Source organism: Procambarus clarkii, chromosome 29, assembly GCF_040958095.1.
Source record: "Procambarus clarkii isolate CNS0578487 chromosome 29, FALCON_Pclarkii_2.0, whole genome shotgun sequence".
NCBI lineage: Eukaryota > Metazoa > Arthropoda > Malacostraca > Decapoda > Cambaridae > Procambarus > Procambarus clarkii.
Window position 1 is genome coordinate 2,541,896 of NC_091178.1, and position 24,542 is coordinate 2,566,437.

At 43.5% G+C, this 24,542-nt stretch overlaps 1 protein-coding gene across 1 annotated transcript in view; it reads right to left on the reverse strand.

The window, feature by feature from the left end:
- Positions 1–289: 289 nt before the first annotated feature.
- Positions 290–24,542, reverse strand: part of LOC123764944 (interleukin-1 receptor accessory protein) — a 31,992-nt gene continuing 7,739 nt past the window's right edge. The window contains 8 exon segments of the mRNA XM_045753173.2: positions 290–2,496; positions 2,642–2,811; positions 3,348–3,797; positions 4,673–4,833; positions 6,346–6,483; positions 21,832–21,964; positions 21,966–21,988; positions 23,908–24,032. Coding sequence (XP_045609129.1) covers positions 2,668–2,811; positions 3,348–3,797; positions 4,673–4,833; positions 6,346–6,483; positions 21,832–21,964; positions 21,966–21,988; positions 23,908–24,032 — 1,174 coding nt within the window. The 3' untranslated portion in view covers positions 290–2,496; positions 2,642–2,667.

The following is a 24,542-nucleotide window of genomic DNA, read 5'->3' on the forward strand; positions in this document are numbered from 1 at the left end:
CACTTAGAAGAGATACAAAGATAAGGATTTGGGGGTAGGACGGAGGGGAGGGAATGGTGTCCAACCACTTGGACGGTCGGGGATTGAACGCCGACGTGCATGAAGCGAGACCGTCGCTCTACCGTCGAGTCCAAATGGCTGGGCTATCCAGGGTTGAGATAAACTCTCACTGTATACACGATGAGAAGTGAGGTATACCTCAGGGCATCTGGTGCCCCGTGCTATACCAACAGTATCGTTGATCAAGTCTCCCGTGAAACGCCTGTAATATTAATAAAACCAGTTATAATAATTTTTAGGTTTATTTAAACGAAACAACGTATATAAAATAAGGTAAATATTGATATATAAACAGTTCATTAATATTAAATAAAAAATATATTTTGTCATTAACTTATAGGATATATTATATGGGCGTGAGAGTTGATGATTGATAATAATGGGATATGGTATCGGGGTGGTATGTGTGGGCGTTGGTATGTGGTCTCTGGGGTGGTATATTGGGTGTGGGCGTTGGTATATGGTCTCCGGTGTGGTATGTTGGGTGGGTGTTGGTATGTGGTCTCGGGGTGACATGTGGTAGGGCGTTGGTATGTGGTCTCCGAGGTGGTATGTGGTGTGGGTGTTGGTATGCTGTCTCCGCGTGGTATGTTGCCTGGGCGTTGATATGTGGTCTCGGGGTGACATGTGGTATGGGCGTTAGTATGTGGTCTCCGGGTGATATGTGGTGTGGGCGTTGATATGTGGTCTCGGATTTTATACGTAATCCGGTGACCTAAAAATGTTCTCGAGACCAAGATGTGGTCTGGGGTTCTACTTGTGGTTTTGTGGTCGATAAGTGGTCTCCTGACCACTTATGGACAACTTATCAGGTCCGGGATAAGTGATCCCGACTTCGAGATGAGGTCTTTGGAACAATATAAATATATATATGGCGTCCTTGGTCGAACTGTGGTCTTGGGTCCAGATGGGGGTCTGGGAGGGGTCTATATGGGGGAATGGTTGAGATGTGGAACTATATACTAGTGGGGGTTCGGTCTCTCCTTGATAAGTGGTCTCGGAGGCAAGTTGTGGTCTCGATTCGTAATGTGATCTTGGATTGAAAGACTTCCTTGGTGGAGATGCAATTATGTTGGAGATGTTATGCTAATAAAATTATTTTTCTTGGCGTGTCTTGGTGAAATTGCAGTCAGTAGAAATTTAATTTTATGGGTGATGAAAGTATCTTAGTGAAAATGTGATATTAGTGACGATGTCTTGGCACTGTTCTCTTGAAGATGCCTTGTCACTATTGTTATCATTGAGAAGATAACAGTGTCCTTGGTGATGCTGCTCTTCTAGTGAAGATGTTATTTTGATGATGCCTCAACCGGCAAAATTTCGTAGTGAGAATAATACCTTTATGAACAGCATATATAATAGTATAATCAAAGAACATGTTATATGTGCGGAAATAATACAATAGTTAAGACAATGTAGATATGCTATAAGGCCATTAGTTAATAAGGAGTTTTTGCAACTAGCATTCAATATATATATGATAAAGCTGGGTTATAACGTTGCAAAGGCTATATAAGTGAGAAAATTAGGATTGGTTCTGTCAGACAGACAGTCCATGTAACTTTTACTGTGTGCGACATAATCATGCTGGCTTTCTCCCTCACAATTGCCTTCCCTTTCTGTCTGACGGTCTTCACGCTTGGAACAACACCCAGGACGGTCGACAGTGTCCACGACGGTCGACAGTGTCCAGAATGGTCGACAGTGTCCAGAATGGTCGACAGTGTCCAGGACGGTCGACAGTGTCCACGACGGTCGACAGTGTCCAGAATGGTCGACAGTGTCCAGGACGGTCGACAGTGTCCAGGACGATAGACAGTGTCCTGGACGGTCGACAGTGTCCACGACGGTCGACAGTGTCCAGAATGGTCGACAGTGTCCAGGACGGTCGACAGTGTCCGGAAAGATCGACAGTGTCCAGGACGGTCGACAGTGTCCGGAACGATCGACAGTGTCCGGAACGATCGACAATGTCCAGGACGGTCGATAGTGTCCAGGACGGTCGACAGTGTCCAGGACGGCTGACAGTGTCCAGAATGGTCGACAGTGTCCAGAATGGTCGACAGTGTCCACGACGGTCGACAGTGTCCAGGACGGCTGACAGTGTCCAGAATGGTCGACCTGTGTCCAGAATGGTCGACAGTGTCCATGACGGTCGACAGTGTCCTGGACGGTCGACAGTGTCCGGAACGATCGACAGTGTCCACGACGGTCGAAAGTGTCCACGACGGTCGACAGTGTCCACGACGGTCGATAGTGTCCTGGACGGTCGACAGTGTCCTGGACCATGGACAGTGTCTTGGATGATCGACAGTGTCCAGAACGATCGACAGTGTCCACGACAGTCGACAGTGTCCGGGACGGTCGACAGTGTCCGGAACGGTGGATAAACGTCCACTATAGCACCTCCCTTCCTGCAGTCATAGCAAGATTTACCTGAAAAGAAAAATTGATGGAACCGTCTCATTATTGTTTTAAAATTTAACAACTTAAATAGCCTTAACTGCAATAGGAGAGCGGAGTGTACATTAGTTTGGTATTTTATGTTGAACAGTAAATGCTTAGAAGGATAATCCACTACCATTGGCTTCCTCTTGATTGACTATGTCACAGCTTGTAAGCTTGGTCGAGATCGTTCAGGCGACGCTGGAGGCTTGAAGGACCTAGATGATAATGGACTGTCTGCCAGAACATCTTCTCCTGGTCCCCAGTGCAGAGAAGTCTCGCGCACTCCTTCAACGATTGCAGCAGCTGGTAAACAGGCAATAATGTTAACTTTATAGTCCACATTCTTGAAATGAGATTACCCAGCCTTAGAAAAATGTGCCCAGTCTTAGAAATGGGTGCACGTACAGTATTGGAAATTGGGAGTGACATTTAAGTCTTTAGCAATGCTTTCTACTTGTTCCTCATTAAATATATATATAACGAAATTGAGCGTAATGAATATTGTTCTCATAAATATTTGATCATATTATAAATAACAGTAGCAAAAAATATAATTATGAGAAGGGAAATATTAGGAGAAAGCTCCAAGCTATTACGACTATATAGCACTTGAAAGGGATCTGGATAAGGATTTGGGATGGGACGGGAGAAAGGAATGGTGCCCAACCACTTGGACGGTCGGGGATTGAACGCCGACCTGCATGAAGCGAGACCGTCGCTCTACCGTCCACCCCAAGTGATTGGGTAAGACATAACTAAGCTCAAAATTAAGTATAAAAAGATGATCATCGGTAAGACAAGATCTTTCCATCTGCTGACAGTTCCAGACAGATGCTTACCGTGGTATTGTTGGAGGCTGTGCGGGCGCTACCCCGGGAAGGCAGGATGAACGGCGTGATGGAGCAGGGAGATCCTGGCTCCTGCATCCCGTGAACATCTTCCGTGTAGATGACTGGGCCTCCAACCCCTGTCTTAATAACCTTGGAAGCCACGTTGTTCCCGGTGAGCATGTTGGACAGTCGCTGGTTCTTTGGGGATCTTGATCTGGATCTGATAGTTGAGGTCTTGTCACCGGGGATCATCAGCTTGGTCTTAGAATTCCCCGTGCTCCTTGAGAGTTCAGTGGTGTTAGAGACATCCTCATCTGTGGTCTCGTGGGTCTTGGAAGAGACCTCTTGACTTGGCTCGTCTTCATGCCAGCTGCAACAGTAAGGAATGTTGATCTTTCGTACCAGCTTCAGGATGCCCATGATGCCACTGGTGTCGGAGATGTCTGTAGTCTTCAGATCCTTAGTTGTAGAGAAGAACAAATCTTTAATTAAGCACATATGTATAATTGACTCCATACGATCGATTAATATATTTCTTATCTATACCTAGAAATTAGTCTCTGCGGTTCGAGGAGAGATACTTTAGGCAAGCCCCACTAAAACAGACAAAGAAATAGAACCGCAGAAAGATTCAGAGGCAGATAAATATAGAGGGGCACAGACAGACAGACAGACATAGCATTGGGATGCCACACATGTTCCAATTTATTATAGTTTGTTCTCATCATTTTTTTTTTTTATTTGCTTCTGGTAGAATGATGTCGGGTCGTCCCACACAGCGGGTTGACCAAGGTACCGGGTCGACCTAACATGATGACCCAATCTTATTTTTGTTCTCTCTCTCCCTCTCTCTCTCTCTCTCTCTCTCTCTCTCTCTCTCTCTCTCTCTCTCTCTCTCTCTCTCTCTCTCTCTCTCTCTCTCTCTCTCTCTCTCTCTCTCTCTCCCTCTCTCTCCTTCTCTCTCTTCGGTGCATATACACCGAGTTTAAACTCAGTCCTGCGTAGTATTTAAAGCTAAAGAATATTTGCTGGTTAGTCCATGAAGCTATATAGAAATCCAATAATTGGCTTCCAACGCCACCCTCAGTTGGCACGCTTCAACCATAGCATCAAGCCCAAACTAATGTCCTAAGGCAGACGATGAGTCCCATTAACGTGGCTGAAGATATGATGACCAAACACCAAAGATAAAGAAACGACGACGTTTCGGTCCGTCCTGCCCCATTATCAAATCGATTGTGGTGTTAGACTTGATAATGGTCCAAAGACGGCCCGAAACATCGTCGTCTCTTCATCTTCTGGTGTGTGTGGATGTGGTCATCTGATGTCCTTACCTTGAGTACTAGAGCGAGGACACGGGTGTGGGCGTTGAGGGCGGCCTGCAGGCCGTGGTACATGGCCCATGCGGCCCAGGGGCTGGCCAGGAGACACGGCGTCACCACCACCACCACCCGACGGCACCGAGACACCGCCTCTGCCACCACCTCTATCACCTCTGTAGGGCAGGACGCAGAGGGCCACGTTTCATTACAAATAGGATTGACTATTAAGAAGTTTAAGAAATAGGGGTATAGAGCTATTATTATCGCCTCTGCGGAGCGAAGGGGGAATTTTGTCTTAACCAATTTGGCCGGCTATTATCACCACTGAGGTGATGAAGCCTTAATGGCTAATTGGGCTGGATAAAGAGAGAGATAGACTATGATCAAATGCAGATATAGATAGATCCAAAGAAAAAGTCAGTGAGAGATAAGTAAAAAGCAAAGATACCGACAGAGAAATACTTGAAAGATATAATCAAACAGGCAAAGAAAGAAACAAGGACAGTCACGTAGAAACGCAAACATATATAATATACACATAGACAGGCAGCGGCAGACAGCGAGATAGGTAAACAAAGACAGACACAGAATCAGAGAGAGACAGACGCATACATAGACAGAAAGGAAACAGTAAAGATACATGCCGGAGTAAATCATACTATAGATACATTAATGCTGGTCAATGAATGTTGGAGGATTAAAGCGGCTCTCCTTCATCAGATCATGATAATCCTGGACCTAAAAATTGATCTATTTAATGAGCTTATTAATTTTTCATCCGGTATGATATTTATTTAATGTTTTGATCATGATAGGTTCAGGATGAAGCTAGAGCCAACGGTGTGGAGAGAGAGGTGTTTGTGGCATTATGACAGGTGTTCTCCACACCTGTCATGATGCCATAACAGGTGTGGAGAACAACCGGTGTAGATAATAGCGTGTGAGGGAAACTGGTGAAATAAGCAAGAGACTTAGTGAACTACTTTCGTTGAAAATAAAAGGAGCAAGTGAGAATAGGTATAATTAATAATGGGTACTTAAGAATTTTGTTATAGGTGAGAACACAGGAGTACAGAACAACACGTGTTGAGAGTAACATTAGTAAGGAACAACAGATATAGAGAACAACATGTATAAAGAACAACAGGTGTAGAGAACAAGAGGCATAAGAAGCAACAGGTGTAGAGAACAAGAGGTATAATAAGAAGCAACAGGTGTAGAGAACAAGAGGTATAAGAAGCAACAGGTGTAGAGAACAAGAGGTATAATAAGAAGCAACAGGTGTAGAGAACAAGAGGCATAAGAAGCAACAGATGTAGGGAACACGAGGTATAATAAGAAGCAACAGGTGTAGAGAACAAGAGGTATAATAAGAAGCAACAGGTGTAGAGAACAAGAGGTATAATAAGAAGCAACAGGTGTAGAGAACAAGAGATATAATAAGAAGCAACAGGTGTAGAGAACAAGAGGTATAATAAGAAGCAACAGGTGTAGAGAACAAGAGGTATAATAAGAAGCAACAGGTGTAGAGAACAAGAGGTATAATAAGAAGCAACAGGTGTAGAGAACAAGAGGTATAATAAGAAGCAACAGGTGTAGAGAACAAGAGGTATAATAAGAAGCAACAGGTGTAGAGAACAAGAGGTATAATAAGAAGCAACAGGTGTAATAAAGAAGATACTGACGGTCGCCACCGCACATGTCCCGCTGCGGGAGGAAGCAGGTGTAGCCGCAAGTGTCCTCGAGCGCCGGCAGTAGCACCGACCACACCCAGCACGACGCCGACTCCCCGTGGACCACGAACACGTCGTACTGGTACCCGTCTGTGGGGGTGGTTATGGTGGGTTGTTATTGTAGTTATGGTGGGTGGTTATGGTGGGTTGTTATGGTGGGTTGTTATGGAGGGTTGTTATGGTGGGTTGTTATGGTGGGTTGTTATGGTGGTTGTTATGGTGGGTTATGGTGGTAATGGTGGGTTGTTATGGTGGTTATGGTGGGTGGTTATGCTGGGTTGTTATGGTGGTGGTTATGGTGGGTTGTTATGGTGGTGGTTATGGTGGGTTGTTATAGTGGGTTGTTATGGTGGGTTGTTATGGTGGTGGTCATGGTTGGTTGTTATGGTGGTTATGGTGCCATAATGGGTTATTATGGTGCCATGGTTGCTTGTTATGGTGGATTGCTACGGTGGTTTGTTATGGTGGGTTGTTATGGTGGTTTGTTAAGTTGTTATGGTGCGATGGTGGGTTGTTATGGTGCCATGGTGGGTTGTTATGGTGTCGTGGTGGGTTGTTATGGTGTCGTGGTGGGTTGTTATGGTGCCATGGAGGATTGTTATGGTGCATGGGTGGCTTAATATGGTGGTTTACAATAGTGCCATAGGAAATTACAATGATGCCATGGTTGGTAATGATGTTACGGTTGCATGATTTTTTTTCTCTGGCTAAACAAAAATTGTAAAATTGCTCCAAATAGTTTACTTAGCCTGAAAGAGAAAATACAATACCAAATACACAACACATTCCCTCATTTCATGAAAATTTTAATTAAATTCCTAAATATATTTTTTATAATATCACTTTAGCAGTCAGGAATCTTTTGATATCATAATAAAGCACAGATTAAAAATTTCCCTTATAACGGTATTGAGGGAATGTCTGGGGCCGGACAGTTATCGAACCAGCGCTCTGGTTATCTTGAGGTTAACTTGAGATGATTTCGGGGCTTTAGTGTCCCCGCGGCCCGGTCCTCGACCAGGCCTTCACCCCCAGGAAGCAGCCCGTGACAACTGACTAACACCCAGGTACCTATTTTACTGCTAGGTAACAGGGGCATAGGGGTGAAAGAAACTTTGCCCAATGTTTCTCGCTGGGATCGAACCCAGGACCACAGGATCACAAATCCAGCGTGCTGTCCACTCGACCGACCGGCTCTCGGTTGACACCAGACTTGCGCCACACCGCTGGACCACGACATGCTATAGTGGTTAACAACATCACTTGCAATATTTGTAAACAAATTATGTGGAACAAACTGGCAAACACCTTGAGGAGAGAATATAGCAATATATATATATATATATATATATATATATATATATATACAGCATAAGGACAGTTTTTTCAGTCTAAAACATTGTACAATTACGAGATTAACCCGTCCAATTTACTCGATTAATTCATGTCGAAATTTTGAGAGAAAATATGTTATTGAAAGAAATATAATTGAATCTTCATGTTCAGCGTAATGAATATTATAAATTTAAGTCCAGGATTGTATATATTAAATAGTTTCATAATAGTAAATTTTGTAAGAAATATAGAGTTATGTAAATGTTGGGGTCAGATCTCACATCCTAATGCCATCTGTTTATGATTTTTAATCTAATCTCCTCATGTGCGGTGGGTATATACCCACACACCCGTGTACTGTGGCTGTTGTGTGCTTCTTGAAGAGTTGTTAATGCACGCAAGAGCTCAATTTTTTCGTTTTTGTTTTCCAAGTGGATACACACACACACACACACACACACACACACACACACACACACACACACACACACACACACACACACACACACACACACACACACACACACACACACACACACACACACACACACACACACACACACACACACACAGGCGGGACCAAAGAGCCAAAGCTCAACCCCCGCAAGCACAAATAGGTGAGTACACACACACACACACACACACACACATGCTGACTGACTCCATACTCAGGCTGACTGACTCCATACACAGGCTGACTGACTCCATACACAGGCTGACTGACTCCATACACAGGCTGACTGACTCCATACACAGGCTGACTGACTCCATACACAGGCTGACTGACTCCATACACAGGCTGACTGACTCCATACACAGGCTGACTGACTCCATAAACAGGCAGACTGACTCCATACACAGGCTGACTGACTCCATAAACAGGCTGACTGACTCCATACACAGGCTGACTGACTCCATACACAGGCTGACTGACTCCATACACAGGCTGACTGACTCCATAAACAGGCTGACTGATTCCATGCACAGGCTGACTGACTCCATACACAGGCTGACTGACTCCATACACAGGCTGACTGATTCCATACACAGAGGTTGGAGGCTGACTCCGTACACAGTTTCAAATGTAGATGTGATGGAGCTTGAGAAGCTCAGGAATCTGTACACCAGTAGATTCCGGTTGAGAGGCGGGACCAAAGAGCCAAAGCTCAACCCCCGCAAGCACAACTTGGTGATTACACCAACACGCATATGTATATACAGGCACGAAATGAATAGGAGAGGAAAGAGAAACATGACAGGACAGACAAGATAAAGAAGAGAGAGAGAGAGAGAGAGAGAGATAGAGAGAGAGAGAGAGAGAGAGAGAGAGAGAGAGAGAGAGAGAGAGAGAGAGAGAGAGAGAGAGAGAGAGAGAGAGAGAGAGAGAGAGAGAGAAAGCCGAACCGAACACCTTTCCATATTAATGACCCCAACTTGGGCGGTGCGGACAAGTCCAGTCGACTCTCAACAATATGTCGTTAGACGCCATTGGAGTCGGCCAGGCGTCAGCACTAACGACGACCCAAAATCCTGCCAGTCTGGAAGAGTGGCAAACACCTCATGTGCCCGATCAGTGCCTATTCACATGTCTCCCCCATGTGGCACCAAGTGGCACCTCCCGTCCCCCATGTGGCATCATGAGGCCAATGGCAAAAGAAAATGTCAACCACATGGAATGCTGATTTTTACAAGGATTTCGTCTACATTTCGCGTCTGGTACTCCCTGATGCTTGTGTGCTAAGCTAATGAATATTCTATTGAGTCTCGTGTCACTAGTTTCTTTAAAATGTCGACAAAGAGATAGAAGATCTGGTAATGTACTATTTGCGTTCTTTCCTTAATTTATACATCCATATTACATTCTTGGGCGACATAAATTTGGTAACGGCGAGGAGTTAGACCGAGACAATCATTAACCGGAATGAGAATACTCAATCGTCCGGTTAAAAGGCAGACGGGAAGCGGACATTGTAATCAGGTATTCTCTTTGGGTTCATCACAGTGATCACAGTGTAGCCGGGGAAGAAAAAGTCATCACTAAACTCAGATAACCTTTAAAGAAAATGTGAAACACACTCCGTCAGCCTTTACTGAGCATTAGAAGCGAGAGCTAATTAATAAAGAAGTAAGAAGATCATCTACGATGTATTTTGTAGTACCAAATTGTCCTTCTTTTATATTTTGCGTTGTTACGTTGAGCATATAGTTGAATGAATCGTTGAACAAATAAGAACGAAATTTTGGTTGTGCAGATGATGAGTCACAATAACGTGGCTGAAATGTGTTGACCAGACCACACACTAGAAAATAAAGGGACGACGACGTTTCGGTCCGTCCTGGACCATTCTCAAGTCGAAACGTCGTCGTTCCTTCATTTTCTAGTGTGTGGTCTGGTCAACACATTTTGGTAGTGTTTGCTTTTTGTGAAATATAATGTAAATCTCACAAAATATTGTATAACGTCTTTAAATTAACGTTGTTTTAGATATAAATGTGCACTTTGAGTGATCTCTTTATGTTTCAACAGGAGACTGTTGAAATTTCTCAACAACAGTAAAGCCAGTGGATTAGGCAGGGGTCATGTTACTGATGAAGTGGAGCAGAGAGTGCCAGGAGTCGTGCCAATGGAGCAGAGTGCCAGGAGTCCTATTAGTAAAGCAGACAGTGCCAGGAGTCATATTAGTAAAGCAAAGAGTGTCAGAAGTTATATTAGCAAAGCAGAGAGTGCCAGGAGTCTTGTCAGTGTAGCAGAGAGAGTCAGGAGTCTTGTCAGTGTAGCAGAGAGAGCCAGGAGTCTTGTCAGTGTAGCAGAGAGAGCCAGGAGTCTTGTCAGTGTAGCAGAGAGAGCCAGGAGTCTTGTCAGTGTAGCAGAGAGAGCCAGGAGTCTTGTCAGTGTAGCAGAGAGAGCCAGGAGTCTTGTCAGTGTAGCAGAGAGAGCCAGGAGTCTTGTCAGTGTAGCAGAGAGTGCCAGGAGTCTTGTCAGTGTAGCAGAGAGTGCCAGGAGTCTTGTCAGTGTAGCAGAGAGAGCCAGGAGTCTTGTCAGTGTAGCAGAGAGAGCCAGGAGTCTTGTCAGTGTAGCAGAGAGTGCCAGGAGTCTACTATGAACAACACGAAATCAAAACAAGAGGCTAGGGTGCCAGTCTTGTTGACCACCCGTTTGTTTACACAGCCAAGGTGCCGGCTCCAGCTCACATCCGTACACAAGAACACCCGACATATCTACTACGCCACACAAGAAGAAAAAAAAACACCTTACGAGGGTCCCTGAGATCATGTAACCTGTCCTCTCGAACACCACATGGGATGTTGACTTATGAATCCCCAACGTCAAAATATAATATGCTATCTCGGCTCGCAAAAATTGACGATCTGTCAGGTTTTCTGTCCTTTGGTCTCTGTTGGATTCCGTTCGGGCAATTTAGTTCATTTTTGTGGCGTTATGACGACTGGAGAGGACGGTGTGCCCACACAGCCTAAGGCTTTAAGGGAGAGATATGTTATCCTATCTCTGTGATTGTTGCATCAGTGCCCAAGGAATTCTTGTTTAGTTAAAAATATACTGTAATTTGCAATATGAGTGGGCGATTTTGATCCTGCTAGTAGGCTTTTTTGTATTATTATTGTGGTACATTTTCATATATATACTTTTCCGGAAGCCTATACGAAAGGTCACATAGTGCTAGACGCCTGGTTTGCAGCAACAGCAGTCAGTCTTATGGTTTAAAACTACTTCACCAAAATCTAAATTATTATTCCTATCACCTATCAAAGAATATTTAAGTACCTAGCCAGTAACGAGCAGATAGCTTGTACCAGAATCGTCATGGGGTCCAGTACGAGACTGTACCGTGCTGTACTCGCTTGAAGGGTGCAAGCCCCCGATCCAGCCATGTTGGGCATGTACCCTACTGCAATCACGGTGGAAGGTTGTGTGATGGTTGTGCTCTGTGCATCTAGCCTCCAATCTCGGATAGATTAACATTCTAATTGACCGGTATATATGTTTAAAGTTGCAAGATTTAAGTCACATCTCCTTTTTGTTACTGTGTAGAGCCATATTGATTTACCAATTTTCCCCCCTTGATAGTTGCTTACTTGGGTGAGCAAGACTAGAGACCTGGGGGCTCCGGCGGGGGTCAGTGGAACCTCGAAACGACACACACAAAAGAAGCCTCTAGAGGTCTCGTGGTTATCGTGACCTCATCTCGCCTCTAGGAAAACATCCGATATGTTCCATCACCTACCACACCGGATGCTGGAAGGTCGTGCCAGGTGTGATATAGTAAACACAGGAGGCGGCCGGTCGGCTACTGCGCACTATATGCTGGTTGGTTGCTGGGCACGAGTGGCTTGCTGGCCACTGCGCACTATGTGCCGATTGGTCACTGCGCACCAGATGCCGGTTGCTTACGGTACACTAGTGGCTGGTTGGTTACTGTGCGCTAGTATCCGGTCAGCAACTGCGCACAGTTCGTGCCATGCAGCAACCTAACCCCAACCTATCCTCTGGCTAGGCTTGTTAAAGCAGCGGCCGTCCCCCAAGACACATTCATCAATTCTGACACACTCTGTGTATTAAAAATAGATTTGTTCTCATATATAATTAAATACTATCATTTATTAATGTTCTGCGTATAGTTAGACGTAGATTAGGTTAGGTGTTTAGGTTGTGTTGGCAATTATTTGTATTTGTAGTACGTGGGTTTACAGCGTTGCGATTCGAACAGAGGACGTCAGTGAAGCATTGTTGAAATGTTCTAATGTCATTAGTTGTGAGTCGTGTGTAAACCTTTTTTCATACATAAACAGGCGGTTTGGCGGCTGGATTAACGAGCATTTGGCGTTTGTTACAGCTCGTCTTCATAAACAAACGCCAAAGTCCATTCCATGCACCCGCCAAACCCCTTGTTTATGAATAAAAAACGGTTTACAGACAAGCCGTCCTCGGACCAAGTCCATTCTATCCAGCGGTCGACTCCAAAGACGCATTCATCAATTTTAACATTTTGTTCATTCAAAACAGAACTTTTCTCAAATATAATTTAATATTATTATATATTAGCATTCTGTGCATATTTAAGCACTGGTTAGGCTAGGTTAGGTGTTTAGGTTCTGTTGGCGATTATTTGTATTTGTAATATGTGTACGCTAAACTCCCTGTTTATGAATGAAAAACGGTTTACACACGACTCACAACTGACGACGTTCGAACACTCCTGAACAAGTGCTTCGCTGACGACTTTTGTTCGAACCACAATGCTGTAAACAGCCCGTCCTCCAAACAAAGATCCAAAAGTGATTCCATGCACCCGCCAAACCCCCTGTTTATGAATGAAAAGCGGTTTACACACGACTCACAACTGCTGACGTTCGAACATATCCGGAACAAGTGTTTCACTGACGAATTTTGTTCGAATCACAACGCTATAAATGCTTCACTCACGTACTACAAATACAAATAATTGCCAACAGAACCTAATCACCTAAACTATCCTATGCCTATATACACAATATGCTAATATATTATAATATTAATTTAAACTTGAGAAAATTCCCGTTTTGAATGAACAGCATGTTAAAATTTATGAATGCGTCTGTGGGGTCGACCGCTGAATGTAATGGACTCGAGTCGAGGACGGGTTGCTGTAAATGCTTCACCCACGTACAACAAATACAAATAATCGCCAACAGAACCTAAACACCTAACCTAATCAATGTCTAAATGTGCACAATATGTTAATATATAACAATAATTATTGATATTTGAGAAAATTCCTATTTTTAATGAACAGCATGTTAAAATTGATAAATGCGTTTTTGGGGTCGACCGCTGGATGGAATGAACTTGGTTTAAGGACGGGTTGAAACCTCACAGTGTTCGAGCCCCCTCACGGTATGTTATAATATTTTTCTGTTAACAAATACAGTTTCTGAGACAGATTGGTATCCAATAATTATATTTCTCAAATGGCAATGACCACAAATACAAGTCATTGACGTTAGTATTGCAACATAAGTGTCCATATCATCGTGACACCAGGCAAGGTTGACGTCACTGATCTTCAATGAAAAAAAATAATTAAACTAACCCCTCTACTTCAAAGTCATTGCGTAGATGAATATAGAAGGACAAGGTCGTCGAATACTCATCGACAAGGCACCAAGTCAAGGAAGAATATCACCAACTGACAATGCGTAAGGACAATGCAAAGCTGCAGAAATGGCAGCTAAAAGGAGGAAATGCAGACATTCGCATGACAAAGTCTAGCACACAATAAGAAAATAATTAGAGCTGAAGTAATCCTGGTGATGTACAGTGACCATAACGCAGGAGCTTCACCTTCACTATCTGCGGGATGGTGCAAGAAATCCACCAATTCCGAAGTACATATTTTGCTGGAAAAGAAGAACGAAGGCGCCCTCACAACGCATCAGGCTGGGATATTCATATGTATAAGAAAAAAGGCTATCAGAGAAAATGTCAGCATTCTGGAGAAATGCCCGACAGACCACTGAAATATTCAACCCGTCCTCGACTCAAGTCCATTACATTCAGCGGTCAACCCCACAGACGCATTCATAAATTTTAACATGCTGTTCATTCAAAACGGGAAATTTCTCAAGTATAATTAATATTATAATATATTAGCATATTGTGTATATATAGGCATAGGTTAGGTTAGGTTAGGTGTTTCGGTTCTGTTGGCGATTATTTGTATTTGTAGTACGTGGGTGAAGCATTTATAGCGTTGTGAATCGAACAAAATTCGTCAGTGAAGCACTTGTTCCGGATAAGTTCGAACGTCAGCAGTTGTGAGTCGTGTGTAAACCGCTTTTTATTCATAAACAGGGGGGTTTGGCGGGTGCATGCAATCACTTTTGGATCTTTGTTTGGAGGACGGGCTGGCCGCGGACACCAGGCTTGCCGCAGGCGATCCGGGCTACTCCGGTCAGGCAAGCACCTGGTTAAGCCCGCGGGCGAGGTTCATACATGATATTCTTCGCCCCATTGCTTCACAGAAACCACTGTGTCTTTGTTTCATTAAATTCCGCTACATATATGTAGGATGGTGCACATATATAGGGGTCCACCCCTATATATATAACTCCCATACCCAAACGCCTCGCCCTACCTTGAGGCTACCTTGAGGTGCTTCCGGGGCTTAGTGTCCCCGCGGCCCGGTCGTCGACCAGGCCTCCTGGTTGCTGGACTGATCAACCAGGCTGTTAGACGCGGCTGCCCTGCGCTGGAATTGAACTTGGGTTCCATCGATAGCGAACTGCCTTCTCTAGTCACACAATAAACTTTGCTCATATTTTATGTGTAGAAAAATTCTACTCTAAAATAAATTGTTCGTCCAGCGGGACCATTTCCGCCTCAACTTTGTAAAACACAAAACCCATGAAAAATTAATCTTGTTTCCGTTTCAATAAATTTATTTACAGAGATTCTGTTTTTAGCTTCTATATTTTTGCTCTTTTGTTGTTGTTGTTGTTGTTGCAACAAATATATTGTTATTAGCGTGGAAGTTCACCATCGCCAGGGATTACTGATCAATTTAGAGCTCAGAGAGGATTACAAGACGCGTGGGGGCAGTAGTCAAGAGGCATCAACAAAGAGATAGAAAGTAATTATCAGCCAATCAAAGCCGCTAATGACAATGCTTGACGCTAATTTAGATGCTTGTTGTAGGTCAATGCTGCTGCTGCTGCTGCTGCTGCTGCTGCTGCTGCTGCTGCTGCTGCTGCTGCTGCTGCTGCTGCTGCTGCTGCTGCTGCTGCTACTGCTGCTGCTGCTGCTTCTTTTGCTACTGCCTTTGCTTTTGCTAGTCCTCCTGCTACTGCTTCTGCTGCTGCTCGCTATTCTCCATTTATAGACATTCATTTCATTGAGAATTGTGGTCACTATACATCTTCTGAATTTCTCCATCTCTAATTATTCTTACATAGCAGCCCCTCTCCACAACCACGGACTTAGCTATCAACCCATCACCCTCCTACCTCTGTCCCATCCACCTACCTACCTGCCTGCCTATCTGTCTCTCTCCTCATCAATCCACCTACCTACCTATCTCTTCCTCTCATCCACTCACCTATTTGTTTTCCTATTCACTGCGGATTTTAATCGCATTGCGGCACTTAATCTCTGTAAATATCCACAACTTCAGACAAGTAATACTGGACATCAAAGATATTCTGAGAACTCTCTGCTGGGGATGGACTTTTTTCTTTAAGCAGATGGTGTAAGTCCGCTATAGTGACTGGGGGGGGGGGGGGGTATAGGGCGCCATTATCCGCTAATCCTGGGCGTGCTTTAGTAACCTATGGGTGCTTATTTTTGTGAACGTAATTATTTAGTGTAAACGCGAACAGGTGCTAAGGAAATGTACGTGTGTGTGTGTGTGTGTGTGTGTGTGTGTGTGTGTGTGTGTGTGTGTGTGTGTGTGTGTGTGTGTGTGTGTGTGTGTGTGTGTGTGTGCGTGTAATTACCTAGTTGTACTCACCTAGTTGTGCTTGCGGGGGTGGAGCTCGGGCTCTTTGGTCCCGACTCTCAACTGTCAATCAACTAATGTACAGGTTCCTGAGCCTACTGGGCTCTATCATATCTACATTTGAAACTGTGTATGGAGTCAGCCTCCACCACATCACTTCCTAGTGCATTCCATTTATTAACTACTCTGACACTGAAAAAAAAATTTCTAACGTCTCTGTGGCTCATCTGGGTACTAAGTTTCCACCTGTGTCCCCTTGTTCGTGTCCCACCCGTGCTGAAGAGTTTGTCTTTGTCCACCCTGTCAATTCCCCTGAGAATTTTGTAGGTGGTTATCATGTCTCCCCTTACTCCTCTGTCTTCCAAGAACGTGAGTTTCAGCTCCTTTAGCCTTTCCTCGTAGCTCATACCTCTCAGTTCCGGGACGAGCCTGGTGGCATACCGCTGAATCTTCGTTAACTTTGTTTTGTGTTTAACTGGGTCTGGACTCCAGGCTGGAGCTGCATATTCCAGGATTGGTCTGACATAAGTGGTATACAGGTTCCTGAACGATTCTTTACGCAAGTTTCTAAAGGCAGTTCTTATGTTGGGCAACCTAGCATATGCCGCTGAAGATATCCTTTTAATGTGGGCCTCTTAGGATAGGTTCAGTGTGATATCAACCCCCAAGATCTTTCTCTCTATTTGATTCTTGTAGAATTTCACCTCTCAGATGGTACCTTGTGTTCAGCCTTCTGCTCCCTTCGCCTAATTTCATTACTTTGCACTTTCCTGAGTTAAACTTTTGTAACCATTTTCTAGACCATTCCTCCAGCCTGTCCAGGTCATCCTGTAGTCTCTGTCAATCATCATCTGTCTTGATTCTTCTCATAATTTTTTCACCATCAGCAAACATTGAGAGGAATGAGTCTATACCCTCTGGAAGATCGTTTAAATATATTTGAAACAGGATAGTCCAAGTACAGAGCCCTGTGGGATTCCGCTGGTGACATCTCGTCACCCTGATGTCTCCCCCCCTCACCGTTACTCGCTGTTTCCTGTTGCTTAGATACTCCCTTATCCACTGGAGCATCTTTCCTTTTACTCCTGCCTGTTGCTCCAACTTTCGTAACAGCCTTTTATGGGGTACTGTGTCAAAAACTTTCTGACAGTCCAAGAAAATGCAGTCTGCCCACCCTAGGTTAGAGGTACTCACCCAACTGTCCTTGCGAGGGTTGAGCTCTGGCTCTTTGGTCCCGCCTCTCAACGGTCAATCAACTAATGTACAGGTTCCTGAGCCTATTGGGCTCTATCATATCTACACTTAAAGCTGTGTATGGAGTCAGCCATACTTCATAGCCATCACTTCCTAATGTATTCCATTTGTCTACTACTCTGACACTGAAAAAAATCTTTCTAACGTCTCTGTGGCTCATTTGGCACTCAATTTCCACCTGTGTCTCCTAGTACGTGTGCCCCTTGTGTTAAAAAGTCTGTCTTTATCTACCCTATCAATTCCTTTGAGAATTTTGTATGTGGTGATCATGTACTTTCTAACTCTTCTGTCTCCCAGTGACGTAAGGTTTAATTCCCGTAGTGTCTCCTCGTAGCTCATACCCCTCAGCTGGGGTACTAGTCTGGTGGCAAACCTTTGAACTTTTACCTGTTTAGTCATATTCTTGACTAAATATGGACTCCATGCTGGGGCCGCATACTTAAGGATTGGTCTGACATATCTGGTATATAATGTTTTGAAAGATTCCTTACACAAGTTTCTAAAGGCCATTCTTATGTTAGGCAACATTTCATATGCCGCTGATGATATCCTCTTGATATGAGCTTTAGGGGATAGGTCTGACGTGATATCAACCCCCAGGTCTTTCTCTCTCTCTGACTCTTGAAGTAATTCGTCTCCCAAATGATACCTTGTATCTGGTCTCCTGCTCCCTACACCTATCTTCATTACATTACATTTTCTTCGGTTAAACTCTAACAACCATTTGTTCGACCATTCCTGCAGCTTGTCCAGGTCTTCTTGAAGCCTCAAGCTTTCCTCCTCTGTCTTAATCCTTCTCATAATTTTGGCGTCGTCAGCAAACATCGAGAGGAATGAGTCAATACCCTCCGGGAGATCATTTACGTATATCAGAAACAGGATAGGTCCGAGTACAGAGCCCTGTGGGACTCCACTGGTGACTTCACGCCAATTTGAGGTCTCACCCCTCACTGTAACTCTCTGCTTCCTATTGTTTAGGTACTCCTTTATCCACTGGAGCGCCCTACCAGTTACTCCTGCCTGTTTCTCCAGCTTATGCATCAGCCTTTTATGGAATACTGTGTCAAAGGCTTTCCGACAGTCCAAAAAAATGCAGTCCGCCCATCCCTCTCTTTCTTGCTTAATTTTTGTCACCTGATCATAGAATTCTATTAAGCCTGCACGGCAAGATTTACCCTCCCTGAACCCATGTTGATGGGTTGTTACGAAGTCTCTTCTCTCCAGATGTGTTGCTAGGTTTTTTCTCAGGATCTTCTCCATCACCTTGCATGGTATACAAGTTAAGGACACTGGCCTGTAGTTCAGTGCCTCTTGTCTGTCACCCTTTTTGTATATTGGGAATATATTGTATATTAGCCGTCTTTCATATTTCTGGTAGGTATCCCCTTTCCAGTGACCTACTATACACTATGGATAGTGGCAAACAAAGTGCTCCTGCACACTCTTTCAATACCCATGGTGAGATTCCGCCCTGGCCAACAGCCTCCACCCCCAAGAAGCAGCCTGTGACTGCTGACTAACTCACAGGTACCTATTTACTGCTAGGTAACAGGGACATTCAGGGTAAAAGAAACTTTGCCCATTTGTTTCTGCCTGGTGCGGGAATCGAACCCGCGCCACAGAATTACGAGACCTGCGCGCTATCCACCAGGCTACCAGGTGTGTGTGTGTGTGTGTGTGTGTGTGTGTGTGTGTGTGTGTGTGTGTGTGTGTACTCACCTAATTGTACTCACCTAATTGTGCTTGCGGGGGTTGAGCTCTGGCTCTTTGGTCCCGCCTCTCAACCGTCAATCAACTGGTGTACAGATTCCTGAGCCTATTGGGCTCTATCATATCTACATTTGAAACTGTGTATGGAGTCAGCCTCCACCACATCACTTCCTAATGCATTCCATTTACTAACTACTCTGACACTGAAAAAGTTCTTTCTAACGTCTCTGTGGCTCATTTGGGTACTCAGCTTCCACCTGTGTCCCCTTGTTCGCGTCCCACCAGTGTTGAATAGTTCATCCTATTGTGTGTGTGTGTGTGTTTTGTGTGTGTGTGTTCATCCTATTGAATGTGTGTGTGTGTGTGTGTGTGTGTGTGTGTGTGTGTGTGTGTGTGTGTGTGTGTGTGTGTGTGTGTGTGTGTGTCATAAATTGTGTGATTATTGAACGGGGAAAACATTTTTCACCATTAAAAATCTGAAAAACACACTAACAACTCAAAGTCGAATTGATATTCCTTGCAGAAGGTCGTATTATATTATGTACTCCTCTAGTGCATTACATTTGTACTCGTGTAGTATATTTGTACTCCTGTAGTTTATATGTACTCTACTAGTTAATTTTTTTTCTCGTAGTTTTTTGAACTTAAGTAGCTTTTTTTGAGTACTGCTGCATTTAATTTGCACACTTGTAATTCATATGTACTTACTCCTGTAGTAAATTTGAACATCTGTATTTAATTTGTTGAATACATAACCAAGCCAGAGATGTGATTTACTAAAAAAAAAACAGACATCCAACATCCTTAACCATATAAGGAAAATGTAAATGAATAAAGGAAAATAATAATAATAATTGAAAAACAATACAAATTTATATAATACCACAAAACGTAACTTAACGACTCAAAAGTATCGAGGCATATCCAGCACACACACACACACACACACACACACACACACACACACATACACACACACACACACACACACACACACACACACACACACTTCTAGATATAATAATAAAGATAACATTAGCTAACAAAGGTAGGGAAAGGCGTTGAGAAGGGATTATTAACAGTGGTTAAAGCAGGCGCAGATAACACAGGGTCCAAAAAGAGTGGGAGTAAAACAGCGATGGTCAGAACTGGAGACACTGCAGGAGGGGAAGTGTACTCTCTTGCCCTGGGGGAGGTCCTCGGGGTGACTTCTCCACTTGCAGAGTCCGGCATGAAGGCGAGGCTGCTGCAACAGACGCTGGGTGAGTCCCCAGGGGGGAGAGTTGGGCAGACAGCCAGAGAAACTGGGTGAAAATTTAAGGGGAGAGCGAAAGAGAGTTTTGGGGGAAAATATAGAGTTTGGGTTAAAGGATGAACATAGAGGAATACAGATACAAAAAAAATGAGATGCAGAGCGAGAATTCGGACACAGAGAGAAGACAGGTTGGAAGAGAAAAATGAAACGAAAGGACAGATAAAAAGAGAGGGAGAATTGAGGAGTGTAGAGATATATAGACATCGATGAGACAGCGCTCGAAAGAAGTGATAGGGAAATAAAAAAAATAGGAGCGTTGAAAAGAGAAATAAGCAAATAAAAAAAAAGAATGGGGGAAATACTGTCGAATCCAAACACTAGATGCTGCGTCTCTGATGTTCGATACTGGTGAAGAGAAAGGAGGACTCTGCAGGAGAATGAGGATCCTATAGGATGAGGATCTTGCAGAATGAGGAAGAGACAGAGGAGGAGGAGGAGGAGGAGGAGGAGGAGGAGGAGGAGGAGGAGGAGGAAAAAAAATTATTCAGAAGTAGGAGGATCATGAAGGGGTGAGGAAACTGCATGAGTAGACTGATCCTTCAGCAGGATGAGGAGGATGAGTAGAAGGATGTGCAGACGGAAGATGAGGAGAATCCTGCTCTAGGAGGAGGAACTTGCAGGCCCGAGCAGGAGGAGGGGGGGGAAGGACACAGAAATATATACATTGTCAAATATTATGATATGTGAATAAACACCTGCTCTAAGAACCCAAAGAGAAACCAAAGATCCGTTCCCAAACACATCAAATATAACTAGAATCTTAATTTTTCTATAATATATATAATTCTATATTAACCAGAACTCCTCGAAAATTTTGATTGATTTGAGTGATTGCCAAATCAATGTTAATATTTGGTAAGTTAATAACGAAACAAAATCAAAATTTTAATCATATAAATAGACAGGCAACGATATAAAGTGTCAACGGGATCAAGAGCTAACGAGACCGAAATAACGGAATCAAACGGATCTAACGGAACTGAACCGAGAACTCGCAGTTTAAGCTAAAAAAAAAGCTCAAAGGATAGTACATGCCTGTGGTTAATGCTACTAAATAGTAGTAGTCATAGAAACAGTAGTCGCAATAGTTGTCGTAAAAGAAGTAGTAGAGATAACTATCGCAGTAGCGCCTACCGTAGTAGTAACAGAAGTAGCAAGTAGCAGTAGGAGATCCAGCAGTAGCAAGTAGTTAATCCAGAAGTTACAGTAATATGTATTAATCAATAGGAGCTAAATAGTAGTACGTTGTTATTTGTTTAAGATTCGCTACCTGGAACCAAAAGTTCCAAGTAGCACGGACTATGGTGAGCCCGAAGTAAATAGTAGCAGTACCTGGTGGAGGGAGAGTAGTTTTACTGCGGCAGTAGAGAGCGATGACCATCCTGCAGCGATGCCAGACACAAGAGGACACCACCAGGAACACCACCAGGGCCGTCAGTACCGCCAGTGATGCCCTGTACTGCCCATGCCAACAACGTCATCCCGGAGACTGCAAGGCAACACGTTAGGTTAGTTAGTTATTATTAACATCTTTATTGACATAATTAAATTACAATTTTGCCTAATCTGAGGATTTCAATTAAGTCTTATTAAAGTGAGGATAATGCTGGTATTCACTGTCACGCAGGACAGAGGGTCATACACAAGACATTAGGTCTAAACTGTAGGCTGAAGCACATATAAATTATGGTTACAATCAATGTTTTAATGTATGAATATGTAAAGAATGTAAACACATATTTCTATTGTGCACTGCCACACAAGGGCAGGGATGGGTTCATAAGAGATGCAGCTTAAAAATAATATAAATAGAATTGTTCTTCATTCTTTAAAATGGACAAGCAAATTTTGGATAAATTGTTAGGATGTCGTCCAGTACACCTGAGTCAATGAAATATTTACACAGTTGGTGGTACAAGAGGCCAGGAGGTCTAAAATCATATACGGTTTCACAGTCAACAACAATGTATTCTAGTGAATACATTAAAGGTTTGTCGCAGAGTTTACAATCTGAATATTCTGGTAGTTGATCAATCTCACTAACCTGCCAGATGTGTCTATAGCCAAGGCGAATTACAGCAATGACTATCACATTGCCTGGTCCGGTTACTGTACTGGCCATACAGCAGGAGCTTCTGGGTGTGGGAGTACCTGGGATGGGAGTATCTAGGGTGGGAGTGATTGGAGTGGGATCACCTGGGATTGGAGTGGGATCACCTGGGATTGGAGTGGGATCACCTGGGATTGGAGTGGGGTAAATTATGGTTTGAAAATCATATTTATCCCCCTCATATGTGATTCTCACTAGTAAACATCAATATAAAGGGGCGATCCTCTGTTTGAGATCATTCACGATAATCAGGAATCAAATAGGACCTCGTACAGACCACTGAGGGACCTTAATACGCCTATGATGTGTCACGTTGTGTGTGCCTCATTGGTCTGCCTTATCCACTGGAGCATTCTCTCTCTGCCACTCCCTCCTGATACACCAGCTTGTGCGTTAGTAGCATGTGGGCTTAACATTCGCTGCCTAGCTTTATCTCTATCGCCCGTTTATTGAATTATATCAAGTTGGTGAGGTTTGATTTTCAGTCCCCGAACCCATGCTGGAGTTCCATCGTTATAGACCTTCTTTCCTGATGCGCTATTGGTTAGTTGCTTACACTATTCCCAATCACTTTGCATGATTTGTCTATAACAAATACTGGGGGTTCTTGTGGTGGTGATTGTGGTGTTGCTGGTGGTTGTGGTGGTGTTGCTGGTGTTACTGGTGGTTGTGGTGGTGTTGCTGGTGGTTGTGGTGGTGTTGCTGGTGTTACTGGTGGTTGTGGTGGTGTAGCTGGTGGTTGTGATGGTGATATTGCCGGCAGCTGCAAAGGGCAAGGACATCATCTCCCCTTACATCATCATGGCAAGGACAGTATATTCTTTCCCCATTCTTCAGGACATACAAAATATACGCATACATGATCATGATAAGAACTCCATTGTCCCAATTCACTTTCAGTGCAAAACAACATATCCCTCATACATCATTCGACACGGATACTATCTTCCCATTTTACATTCAGACAAGGGCAGTATCCCTCTTAATACATCATGAGGACAGCATTTCCTAAATACATCAAGAGGACAGCATTTCCTAAATACATCAAGAGGACAGCATTTCCTAAATACATCAAGAGGACAGCATTTCCTAAATACATCAAGAGGACAGCATTTCCTAAATACATCAAGAGGACAGCATTTCCTAAATACATTATGACAGCAGTTCCCCTACATATCAGGACAGCATCTCCACAGAACACATCATGAGCACAGCATCCTACCCCTAATATATTAGCATGAGTATAGTATCTAACCCCCATACGTCATCAAGACAGCATCACCTCAGGTGCTACTCACCGCCTCTGTCCAGCGTCAGGTTAAGGCTAAGGTTGCCATGCTGATTGATGACGGTACAGCGATAGTGACCGAAGTGTGCCACCTCCACCCTCCTGATCTCCAGGCTGCTCCACATGTTTCCATCTCTGTAGGACAATGGTGTGGAAGATGAGATGAAGGGGAAGGAGAAAGACAATGACGAGGAAGGAGGAAGACAAGGACGAAGAAAGAGGCGAAGAGGAAAACATGATAAAAACAATATCATGTTTACAATAACAATAAGTTTTACGAAACGCGCTCAAGTGTCGCGTCAGACTAGAAATAAAAATGAATTTTGGAGAATTGATCTTTGAATTACCATCAACAGTGAAAAGAAACGTAAGAAAGATAGAGAAAATTCGTGTTAGAATTATTAATCTTACTTTTTCGGTCATATTTAATAATATATATATATATAAATATATATATATATATATATATATATATATATATATATATATATATATATATATATATATATATATATATATATATATGTATATATATAATATATATGCGAACAAGCTTGAATGGTCCTCAAGCCAATATGCAACTGAAAACTTATCACTCCTGAAGGATTCGAACCTAGATCCAGAAAAATCCTTCGTTCTTAAGAT